This window comes from Sebastes umbrosus, chromosome 10 (genome assembly GCF_015220745.1).
Source record: "Sebastes umbrosus isolate fSebUmb1 chromosome 10, fSebUmb1.pri, whole genome shotgun sequence".
In the NCBI taxonomy this organism is placed as follows: domain Eukaryota; kingdom Metazoa; phylum Chordata; class Actinopteri; order Perciformes; family Sebastidae; genus Sebastes; species Sebastes umbrosus.
In genome coordinates, this window is record NC_051278.1 from 19,771,082 (window position 1) to 19,784,001 (window position 12,920).

General features: G+C 42.1%; 1 protein-coding gene across 2 annotated transcripts; it reads left to right on the forward strand.

Moving 5' to 3' along the window:
- The first annotated feature begins 1,837 nt into the window (after positions 1 to 1,837).
- LOC119495881 (monocarboxylate transporter 9-like) lies at positions 1,838 to 11,670 on the forward strand. 2 transcript variants are annotated; one of them, XM_037782787.1, is made up of 6 exons: positions 1,838 to 2,209; positions 2,972 to 3,238; positions 4,498 to 4,641; positions 6,956 to 7,051; positions 7,889 to 8,767; positions 10,032 to 11,670. In XM_037782787.1, the coding sequence occupies exons 2-6, from the start codon at positions 3,040 to 3,042 to the stop codon at positions 10,214 to 10,216; spliced, it is 1,503 nt and encodes a 500-aa protein (XP_037638715.1). In that variant the 5' UTR covers positions 1,838 to 2,209; positions 2,972 to 3,039; the 3' UTR covers positions 10,217 to 11,670. The 2 variants fall into 2 exon arrangements, with proteins under 2 accessions (XP_037638715.1, XP_037638714.1); XM_037782786.1 differs by lacking the exon at positions 1,838 to 2,209 and adding an exon at positions 2,732 to 2,883.
- Positions 11,671 to 12,920: the final 1,250 nt, after the last annotated feature.

Consider the following 12,920-nt stretch of genomic DNA (forward strand, 5'->3'; position numbering starts at 1 on the left):
TCTAGCCCTTTTGATGCCCCATAGGCCAAGGCCAAGAACCCCCCCGTAAACCGCAACACACATCAGACATCCCAATGGTTTTAATACAAAAATTAAGATCTTTATTTCCATAAATAACTGTATTTATTATAATATAAATTGGTCCTTGACATTTTTAGTTTGACTACAGTTTACAATTTTATTAACATATAAGTGCGGCTGGGCAGATGAAAAAGTGTGAGAAAGAGAGTTACAGGTTTGAAAAGTGTATTTCTTTCTTTCTTTCTTTCTTTCTTTCTTAACTTGTTCATTTGTTAATTCAATGCAGAAAAAGAGGAAGGGCACCAACTTTCATTTTTAAAATGTAATAATTTATTTTTACAGGGCGACCAGCGTCCCCCAGAAGGTGGCACCCTAGGTTGACCGCCTATATGGCCTATATGGCCTATATGGCCTATATGGCCTATATGCCTTAAGCCGTCCCTGACTTACTGAAAAATTCCTGCAATAGTCATATATGAACAATCTGTATTACTAAGACACTAAGCATATCCTGTAGTCATCTATCTCCCCTCCTGTAGCATTTCATTCAGGTTATTCTTAATAGACTGTCTACATGTTGCTGCCTATTCTGTGTGTCACTCTTATATTCCTTTTAAAATCAACGTCATATGTTTTAGTGACGGGAAGGCCGATTATAGGATAATTCAAGAGTGAGCTCTGTGCATGTATGTACTGCTTTAATCACAGCTCAGCAGGGAAAGCCCTCCAGGAAGTGCAGCCCTGCTGGTGCAGAGTGGTGTTGTTACCATCCATCAACCGGTTCAGACTGGACTGAATATAAACATTGTTCCTGGAGAGGACTAACAGCAGCGTCAGCACATAAATCCCCCAACTTTCAGCTACACCAGACAGAAGTACAGTTAGATGATTCATTCATGATTTTTCTAATTATTATTTAAACTTTTTCCAATTGTGAGGTGCTTCTTAAAAGAGCCTGATTTGTCCTGATTATATATATATATTTTTTTATACTTTATTTTTTCAAGGCTGTTTTCATATATGCAATCCACTGTTCGTAATTACAACAGTCTATAAACCAACTTTTAAGTAGATGGGCTTACAGACAAACCCATCAAGTACACTAAAGAAAACGTTTCTTTAAAAAATGTCACATGTATCTTTAGAGAAAAGAAGAAGTGTTGACACATGAAGCAACACAAACACACACACACACACACACACTTATCTTTTTTGATATATTTACTGTATTGTTATTGTTGTTATTAAATATATATATATCTTGTCCTAATTGTTTGTTATCACTATTATGTAGTCATATTATTTCTTTATATCAATCTTGTCTCTAGGTGGGGGCTTCAGATAAGCCCAGTGGGTTTTTTGCCTCTTCCTGCACTTTATATTATTATTATTTTGTTTGTTATGTTGTATAGTCTTAAATTGTGCAAAACAAATAAACAAACAAAAACAAATAGTTTTGTGTTTTTGTGCATGTGTGTCTGCAAACACCTCCTTAAAAGTTTAACTTAAAATGTCACATGCATCTTAGAAGAAAAGAAGTGTAACAACCTCAACATTCAAAACCGAAACAAAACCAAGAAAACACTGTTTTTAGCAATAACAGGTTAATACTGTTGAAATCCTGCTGTAAATTAACAGCAATTGTTTACAGTGTAGTTTGGGTGTTTTTGTGCATGTGTGTCTGCACACTCCTCCTTATAAGTTTACTTCAAATGTCACATTTGTGTACAGTGTACAGTGTGCAGTTTGTCACATGAAGCAACATCAGCAGAAAGCCTCTCTGTGTGTGCGCGCGTCTCTGTCTGCGGTGCGCTTCAAGAGGCGCGCAAGAGGAAGCAGCGCTCTTCCTCCTTTCCCTCCTCTCTAGCTGCGTTCAAGCTGCTGCTGTTGCTGCTGCTGCTGGACCAGCAAGAACAGCTTTGAACCGGTTCTGTCGCCGGCTACAAAGCAGTATGAGGGATGCATAGTGCGCATTGTTGAAGCAGATTGGTCTCTCTTCTCTTCACAGCATCATCATAAGAAGACTCCAGCTCTCCGGCGTCCTGTGCGCGATGCTTTCACGTTCACTGTCATCTGCGGTGATTTTATAAGATTTTAAACAGAGAAAAACTCTGCTGCATGGAAAGTTCCCGCAGAGCTCCTCGGCTCTGCTCTGCAGGGTCCTGCTGCTGTTTTTGTAGATGCTTAGGTGAGTGTCGCATGTGTTATTATAACCACAAATAAGCGCAAACGTGCCAGGTGTTTGTGAGAGAAAATACAGGCTGTTGTTGTTGGTAAATAGAGAAGGTGCCATTTGAATTATACTGTGATTGTCTTCAGGATATTATTGTCTTTTGAATGATTTGAATGAAAAAGTATACTGTCAACATGCTTTAAGCCTTAAACACATCTGAAATGTGAGGTACCCCCCCACCCTCCCCTATAATAAGAAGAAACAGCATTGTAAACAAAGTGTGACCAATGGGAGATATTGCTGCAGCAGTGATGGATAAAGTTGCTCTGGGCTGCAAATTATTTATGAAAGAGGTCTGAAAAACTTGTCTCAGCACAGGAAACAGGCCTCTCCCCCTTTATATATATGTTTTAAGAGAGAGAGATCAGAGCTGAATCGTGGAGGAGGAGGCAGGTTAAAGGTGCAGGAGGAGGATGGGGGGAGGATGGGGGGGAGGGGGCACAAAGCAGTGCTTTTACTTTTTCCTCCTCCTCCAAGGTGTGGTTACATAGAGTCAGGGACAAAAGGGGCAGCTTGCCTGTGGGTAAGTTGCAGTCAGTCTGTGTGATCAGGAGGACCTCACACAGGTGACCTGCCTGTTTGCACATGGGCCAAGCGCTGCTGCAGCCTTCACTACATCAAGGCTTTACGTGAGTGTATATGTTGGAAGCTGTAGGTCGTATAACCTAGATTTTTAATCTATCTACTGTAATTGTTTGTTGTCTTGTCATTTCCCAGGAGCCCCTTCTTCTCTGTCAGAGCTGTAGCAGATCCCAGAGGGCAACAGTGACACCATCAGCAGCACCATGGCTCCTTCTACTGACGTGCTGGACGGAGGCTGGGGATGGGCGATTGTCGTGGCCTCCTTCATGGCCCAGCTCCTGGCCTATGGGTCGCCCCAGTCGGTGGGCGTCCTCTACCCGGAGTGGCTGCACGCCTTCCAGGAGAGCAAAGGCATGACTGCCTGGGTGGGCTCGCTGGTGGCTGGAGTGGGACTAATAGCAAGTGAGTAGCACACACACTGTTATATAATCCTCGACATGGGTCCACACATAGTGGTTACAGTGACACACTAAATGGCTGTTGAATTAGATCAGCGAGGGTGCTGCTGATACTGCTGGGAAGTTTTGGAGTTATGTCAGGGCTTTTTAGAGAGATGGATGCTAAAAATGTGTGGAATCTTTCAGCATTTTTTCCTTCAGATGATTGTTTTAGCATCTGGTAATTATATGCTGAGCAGTAAATTGGTGTTTTGGCACTGCCGTTATGTGCAATATATCTGCTGACGTGTGATTTAGGGAGAGATTAGTGTGATCACTAAGCACTCACCTTTATCTACCTACCATTTCCATCATCAATCATCATACCGCTGATAACAAAGTAGACACGATGTTTGTGTCAAAGTCTGGACAATGACTGGCATGTGAGGGGTCAATACAAGTGATCACCGAGGAATATGTTGACTGTAGCTTCAGGTGTCAAAGAAGTTCCTCTCCTTACTGTAATGTTTCAACGGGGTGGAGAGAAGTGGCGATGTCGTGACAAAGATGGGCACTTTGTGGCTCCCCGAGCAGACTTGCTGTTATTGATTTTCTAGGAGAGCAAAGCAAGTGCAAGTCATCCATCCATGCTATGAATGTAGGAGGATCACTTAGCCCTTAATCTGACCATAGAGGGAGGAAAAGAAAGACAGATTGAGGGACATAAAAGGAGAGAAACACAACAAATACTGTATTTGTTGTATATGAACTTGATATATAATGGAAATAGAAAAACAGAAGAATCATGGGAATCCTAGCATGTGAGCAAACAAACCTCTCAGTCTGGACATTATTAGAAAGTTATGTTCCACGACTGACTGTGTTGAGCAAACAGGATCAGTGATAGATGGTGGTCTCGGTTGACATTTCCGTGAGCCGTCCCGCCGGCCTGGTGTCTGGCTGTCCGCTTTCTCAGAAGACGTGAGGTAAAAAAAACATGACTGGACAGATCTGGCCTCGGGGCTCGGGCCAAGTCCTGGACACGTGCCCCAGCTGTCAGACAGCTGCAGCGCTGCAGTTTCTGCTGAACTTCCCCTGGTTAGGGGAGGGGGGGAAGGAAGCAGTAAATATCACGTGATGGATGAGTCAAGCAGTCTTGTTTTTCTTAGAAGCTCTGCTATCTGTCATCGCGAATACAACAAGTTAAGCACCATAATATCATGATTCACTGAATGTCTTTGTTCCTCGTCACTCATCTTTTCCCTCTTTGTGTCTACCTGACAGGTCCTGTCTGCAGTGCCTGTGTGGACAACTTTGGGGCTCGTCCCGTGACCATCTTCAGTGGCGTGATGGTGGCAGGCGGCCTGATGCTCAGTGCCTTTGCTCCCAATGTCCAGTTCCTCATCTTTTCCTATGGGATCGTGGTTGGTAAGGAAACACTTGATGATAATCTTGGGGCAGTGGAGTGGTGGAATGAAACCAAGCAGCCTATATTTACTCAAGTACTGTACAGAATGTTTTTGGCATCATTGGGCAAAAATTCCATAAATAACCTTTCAGCATATTGTAATTCAAGTGTTCTGAGAGAAAACTAGATTTCTGCACCTCCTCATGGCTCTGTTTTCAGGCTTTAAAATCTAACCCATGATGGGAGACTTTGGCCAATCACAGGTCATTTCAGAGAGAGAGAGAGCGTTCCTATTGGCTGTTCATTCAACGGAGGCATGTGTCAATCTCTCGTGAACTCCGATCAAATAGTCAAACTAGGCAGCGCTGATCAAATACAGTACAAACCAATATTATGTTACTGTAATGACTATTTCCCACCTCAAATGTTTTCAGAAACATCTTGTAGTGTACTGTTTAGCTGTAAAATGAGAGAGTTCGCTCCGGCTGGTGGGCGGTGCTTGGTATTTCTTCAACTGATCTCAACATGGCTGCCGGGTCATAAACTCATTTTACAGCTAAACAGTACATTACAAGATGTATCTGAAAACATTTGAGGTGAGAAATAGGCATTACAGTAACAGAATATTGATTCATATTTGATCAGTGCTGCCTAGTTTGACAGTTTGAGTTCGCGAGTGATTGACTTTAATTACAATTTTGAGGTACTTGTACTTTACTTGAGTATTTCCATTTTACGCAACTTTATTCTTCTACTCCACTACAATATTTTCCTCTGAGATAGAGGGAAATATTGTACGTTTTACTAACTCCCCTACATTTTTTTGAAACTTTAGCCACTATTTACTTTTTTAGATAAAAAAACATGTGTTTTTGTGATATGATGCAGTAATGTACAAAATTGAAGAACTACAACATTCAAATGTGTATGTTAGTGATAGAAACAGAATAATATAATATTCTATAAGAATATATCACTTTATAAGGAGCCATTCTGCATAGTGAGTACTTTTACTTTTAATACTTTAATTACATTTTGCTGATAATACTTCGGTACTTTTACTTAACATTCTGAATTCAGGACTTGTACTTGTAATGGAGTATTTTTAGACAGTGGTATTTGTTTGAACTTTTACTTAAGTTAAAGATCTGGATACTTCTTCCACCACTGCCTTGGGGGGGAGGGACACATGCCTGCAAAGTCCATGCTAACAGCCCGTCAGGTAGAGGCTTGGGTCTTGCCAGTTTGAGAAGAAAAGTATTTTAGGTCGTTGTGGTCGTGGGAGTTAACTAAGCTTCTTATCCCTCTAACATATGAGAATCTCGTAACAAACTGTATAATAATATGAAAGTAGCAGGGGCCGATGTGAAGTTCAAATATTATGTAACATCAGAGGCTGACTGTATCATAAAGTACCAGTTGAATAAATACCCTTTCCACCGAAAGTACGTAGATACACATTTGAGCATTGCACCATTTGTTTGACATTGCTCTTTGTTTATTTTAGGGATGTTAACAGAAAAATATCATTATGGCTTAACCTGATCCCCAGGTGACCCTTTATTGCCTCTGCAGCCCCACCAGTGTGCCTACATGTGCCCAACACCACCTGTTATCGCGCATTAAGTGACAGCTCAGCCGTGCTTAAGCCTGGTGAACCCCTCACGGTCAGCGATGTCTTTCGGCACAGGCATCACTGCAGAGGGGAGGCCATGCATATTTGAAGACAGTTATTTATTTTTAGAGATGTCCTCAGAATGATGCCGGTGGCTGTACGTCCACGTGCGGCTTGTTTACTGCTGGTCACGTGTTTCTTTTATGTTCTGCTATTTGTATTGCACAAGAAACCCTATGTACAGTACGCTTTGAATTTATGGATTTACATTGCAAATTCCTCCACTGAAATACACAGAGCTCAATGTTGTTCAGCAAAGTAGTAGACTAATATACATATTTCTGGAATTTGGAGAAAATATAAGTGGCCTTTATATTAAAGGTTACACATTTTCTTGATGTGTACTGTGCAAATGAATTCCCATTGTTGTGTATTTTTTAGGGCTGTCAATCGATTAAAATGTTTAATCATGATTAATCACATGATTATCCATAGTTAATCGCGATTAGTCACAAATTAATCACACATTTTTTATCTGTTCAAAATGTACCTTAAAGGGAGATTTGTCAAGTATTTAACAGTCTTATCAACATGGGAGTGGGCAAATATTCTTGCTTTATGCAAATGTATGTATTTTAGAAGTGAACATCTTTTGCCCCTTTCACCTGAGCTAACGGAAATTCTTCCTCCATCTGTCCTTGTCCTCTCTCCTACCACAGGCTTGGGTTGTGGTCTCGTCTACGCAGCCACATTGACAATCACCTGTCAATATTTTGACAAGAGACGCGGCCTTGCCCTCGGCATTGTCACCACAGGTACTGCCGCCCCGCCCTCACTCTGCCCTGAGTTCACTGGGTGCACACCAGTTCTCCATGCACACTGCGTTCATGTATGAGCTGCTGGGAGCCTTGGGATGCTGAGGTAAACATCTGTAGTGTAGCAAAGGCAGATTGGTCTCATAAGTAGGGACGTGGACTGGTGGCCACGGACTAGATCTGGTTTGGCTGAAAATCAGAACTTTAGGTAAAGTACACTTTAAAGCTATATTAGACAGAATAGCCTTTAATGATGAGGGTTATTAGTAGCACCCAAAGTTTATCTTTAAAGTGTAAATCTACTGAGCTATTGGTGTCTTCAAATGAAACTCGTAAACTCATGAACACGGTAAACACGACTCCATTTGAAGGCACCATATCTCACAGTCTTAATATTAAAGAGTTTTTCTGCTGACCTACAATGGTTTAACTTTGCTGCAGTGATGTGGAGGTGTACTCCAGGGTGACATCATTGTTGGATGTTGTTACATGGTGTTACAGCCCATCAGTGATTGACTTGAAGGTTTCAACCAGATGGTGATTTTCATCCTGGTGTTAAGTCTTTAAAGTTATTAATGCCACTATGTGGACTATGTGAACATTTCTGGCATTGGCGCCCCTCAGTGGCAGTTTCAAAAAAAGATTGCTGCAACCTGGGAACACCGAGATGAAGGAGCTAAAAGATCACATAGACTGCATCAGTTTTTAACAAGATGGCCCTTTTTCTACAAATAAAAACTCACATCAAATTCTCCACATAGTGGCTTTAATTTATATTGATTGATCTGACAATTTCTTACTTAAACACTGAATTTCTGTCTTCCTCTGCTCACCCAGGCACAAGCGTCGGAGCGTTCATCTACGCCTCCGCTCAAAACGAGCTGATCGTGTTGTACGGCCTGGACGGCTGCCTGCTAATCATTGGAGCCCTAGCGCTAAACCTCATGGCCTGCGCGGGCTTTATGAGGCCCCTTAACATGCCAGGGTACTACCTCAAGCAGAAGGCCGCCCTGGAGCGCAACACAGAGACGCAACTTTTCGAGAAGCCCCCGTTGGACGACCTGACGATCACGGCAGGTTCCACCTCGACCACTCCGGAGAAAACCCTGATGGTGAAGGAGCTGCTCATCACCATCGATGCCAAAGACGTGACCGTTAACACAGAGAAGAAGAAAGACAGCTTCCTGTCTGGGTTGGCCATCATGAAAGTCATCAAGAAGAAGCAGCAGGCTTACTGCAAGTACATGCACGGCATGCATGAGATCATGCAGGACCAAGCCATGGTGGCCTTCTGTATAGCTGTGTTCCTGTTCAGCCTGGGGGCGTTCCCTCCTGTGCTCTTTATAGAGGATGTGGCGCAGAGTCAAGGACTCATTGAAGAAGTTAGTGTCATTCCTCTGGTATCAATAGGGGCCATCGCCAGTTGCGTGGGTAAACTAGCGCTGGGTGTGCTGGTGGACATCAGGTGGATTAACGGCATCTATCTGTACGCCTTCACCATGTTTGCTGGAGGTGTGTCACTGTTGCTTATCCCTCTCACTAAGAGTTATCTGGGACTGCAGATCCTGTCTGTCGTCCTGGGTTTCTTCTCTGGAAACTGGTCTCTCACCTCCTACATCACCACTAACATTGTCGGCTTGGACAGACTGACACAAGCCCACGGCATCCTCATGTTCTTCGGGGGATTTGGGATCATGCTTGGACCCCCTGTTGTCGGTAGGAGGACATTTCTTTTGATAGATAGAAACCCTGTTCTAAGTAGAGTTGTTCCTGTACTGATACCAGTATCGGAACTGCGTCTGATACTGCCCAAAATTCAGGTTGGTCTAGAGGGGAGCCCGCAAATTGCGAAATCTGATCTGAGATTTGCAAAAACGTCTTAAACTCTTGCGAGACTTGCTACCCGACGACGCTAACCTTAAAGATAGGGTGGACGATGTTGGAAAGCAAGCATAATTTGAAAGTAGCATCGCCTCAGGAGCTCTGTCTAAACCCACCCCCTCCCCTCGGGGCTCCTTCCAAAGCAACACCCCCCACACACATGCACGAGCACCGCCGCATCGTAACTATTTCACAGACACGGAGCGGAGAGAGGACCTCAACTCGACAACGCTACCTCATGACAAGTAACCGCGGCAGTGCTATTTTTGGCCGAGTTTTCTCTTCCATTTTCCAGTAAACTTGCGGCGGCGACGCACTTTGAGTTCAGGCTGGTGCACGCCAAGGGTAGAGTACGAGCAGGGAGGCAGGGAGGCATCTGACTGGTTCTTTTCAAATGGACCTCGAGGCAGTGATTGGTAGACGTTTTTACAGGATTACAGCAGCTGCAGATGACGGCTCTTTTTCGGTCCTTTTTCAGAGCTCATAAGTAATGGATTGCTGTCGGGGTGTAAAGACCATTTCAACCAATATAAATGGATAACATCGTCAACCCTGCCTTTAACTATGTAAGGTTAATGCCTAACCTTAACCATTCGAGGTCAGTGCCAAACCTTAAATATTCAAGGTCAATGCCTAACCTTAAATATTCAAAGTCAATGCCGAACCTTAACTATTCTAGGTCAATGCCTAACGGCAACGGTAACGGTAGTCAGAGCGCGGTAAATGTCAGCCATTCGGCAATATTTCACAGAGGAAAATTCGACAAGCTGTAAAATAATAGTAGTAATAATAATAATAATAATAATAATAATTATAAATTTTTTATCACGCTGGTATTGGATAGGTACTCAGTATCGGCCGATACCGCACGTTCAGATATCGGAATCGGTATCGGGAAGGATTGGAACACCTCTAGTCGTAAGGCCATGTTTTCGTTTCAAAAACCTAAACGTTAAATCAGGCAGGCAGGCAGAGTAAGGAAAAGGGCATGTCGACTTCAATAAGGAACCAGCTTGTCATTATTTAGCTGACCACTGTGTGTGCCAGGAATTCCTGCTGACTCTGCTCACAATGTCTGTTTTTTCTCATCACTTTCCAGGGTGGTTCTTTGACTATACGCAGTCGTATGACTTGGCGTTCTACTTCAGCGGGGGCTGCGTAGAGCTGGGAGCGGTCATTCTCTTTCTGCTCAACCTTCCCTGCTGGAACAAGAAGCACTCGGAGAACGACAGACCAGACGTCCATTACACCAGCAACTGTGAGAAAGTTGCCTCCGTAGCCTGAATATAAGCACCTTTCATATGGACTCAAATCTCACCCCTATACTGCCCAGCAACTGATGAACTATACCCGAACCACCTCTGGGAGGAACTTTCTTTCTTTGACTTTAAAGGAGTTTCCTCCTTTACGTCTGCTGCCAGGTTCTAATATACCAAAATACTTGCCAGAGGTTTTGAAATACAGGCCTTTCCTCTGAACGTTGCCTGCATTTCTCAGGTTCAAACCATATACTGCAGATCTTTTTAAAGGTTTGACTCTGACGCCTGTGTTGATTTTTTTATTATTGCCTCATTTTACGAGGTCAACAGAACAATATTGTTCAACTCCCAAATTCTACATTGTGTTTAATATGTAAACACTGGTTTTCACTTTACTGTAGCTCTGAAAAAAAGACACGGTGCCGTTCATAATGCTTGGGAGAAAAACATTGTTGGGTGTTAATTTAACACAACTTTGGAAACCACTCTGCAAATGCACAAGAAATCTCCCAGGAATCTTACTGGAACAGGGATTGGAATGAGGGAGTGAACGCTTTTTTGATAATCATCATTTTAGAAAACACATTTTCTTTATTTTGTATCTTGGTTTTAATATATATCTTAATTACACCACTATGTATCTTTCCAAAGCATCAATGATAGTCAATGCCTGTCGACACATAATGCCTGTTGGAACAATCCAAAAGCCTTGCTTTATAGATCATTTTTGAGCTCCACATAACCTCCTGTTTCTAGATCAGACAGAGACTTTTTGATTCAGTTATGTTGATTCAAACACATGTAAAACACTGAAGATATCCTACTGTATTTCCAACCTTAAACAGCATGTTGATTCTCTTTGTGGCATGATTATCCTGACCTCTGCTGGCACCGATTGTGACCAGGCTGGTCCTTTTCCATCATTGTTGTGTGTGTGTGGTGCCGTATATGTTTATGTGTACATCGTGTGTGTACAAATCTGCACACGTGCACAGGATTGTGTGTGTGTGCATTGTTTGATAAACTTTTGTATTAGCACTAGTTTGTTAAGTCCTATGTGCTAGTGACTTTTATATGCACAAAACCGGCCACAGAGCTGTAAAAAACTGTTTTTGTTCAAGTTGGAAGTTGATTATCGTGATCATAATTGTAATGAATACATTGCAATAGGCTTTTAGAATCACTTGAATGTTATTAAATACACCACTACAAATGTATTTTTGATAATTCCGGTTTCAGGCATAGCCTAAGGGTAAAATCTGGGACAATAGCGTTGGCTTTTTGTGTTTGTAGAGGGTATTTACAAGGTGCAGATGAGGTACAATTAGTACTGACCTAGAAGAGACAGTGTGTTTTGGCTGTCACCTCTTAGCCACTCTTTTTTTTGTATGCCAGTATTACAATATTTATGTCTGTTATTATTTTATTATATCTTTTTATTTAAAAAGTGCCAATAAAAGATATTTGGATTTATAATAATGAGTGTCAAGGTGTGTGACATATTTATAATGGAGTTTAAACTACATTTTGAATCCCAAGTAAATGGTAAATGTAGGCCATATTTGTGAGCAGTAAACAGGCACACACTGTCGAAAAGCTCCCATGAAAACATTAAAAAACATGTCGACCTGACCCTATTCTTTTCCACTTAAGCTCCTCTAACGGGAAAACTATCAAACTGCTCCCTGGAGGAATCAATTTAGATCAGACAAAGTCAGTCGCCATATATGGAAAGCCGTTTGAGCATTTATTCCAGACATCAGACATCAGTGTCCTCCACTAGTTCGGTCTTTGTCAGCACTAGTTGGACATTTTGTCTTACTAGTTGAACAAAAACTCTTACTAGTCACTGTTTTTTTCAGCAACTAGTGGACTTTTATCCAACTAGTTCCAACAGAAGCCTTACTAGTCAGACTGTGCACCACACTACTAAGACCAAAGTCCCAACTAGTCAGCTTTTTGACGCACTAGTGGACCTCTGGACAGAACTAGTAACACTGAGAGTCTTACTGGTTAACTAGTAAGCTGCAAAAGCTTTGATATGTTAACTAGTAAAGGACATATTCACCTCACTAGTTAACTAGTCACCTACAATTTTCTGCACTAGTTAACTAGTGAGGTCCAAAATGCTCACTAGTTAACTAGTTAAAGCTTTTTGACCGTACTAGTTAACTAGTGGCTCTTTTTTCCCCCTGACTAGTTAACTAGTAAACATTTTGAGCCTCATTAGTTAACTAGTAAGGTCAAAAAGGCTTTAACTAGTTAACTAGTAAACATGTTGGCTCTCACTAGTTAACTATTGCAGAACATTGTAGGTGACTAGTTAACTAGTCACCTACAATTTTCTCTTTTTGGCCTGCACTAGTTAACTAGTAAGGCAAAAAAAAGACCTTCACTAGTGCAACTAGTGGATTTTTTCCCCCTTACTAGTTAACTAGTAAACATTTTGAGTCTTATTTGTGAGCAGTAAACAGGCACACACTGCTGCAAAGCTCCCATGTAAACATTAAAAAACATGTCGACCATACCTTATTCTTTTCCACTCCTCTAACAGGAAAACTATCAAACTGCTCCCTGGAGGAATCAATTTAGATCAGACAAAGTCAGTCGCCCTAATACTCTTCTTTTGCATCCTGAACCAGCCTGCTGCTTCTCCTTCTCCGTCTCCTGGCAACCCTGCTATCACAGGTCGCCATGGTTACACCACGGTGTGTCACATGACAACGCAA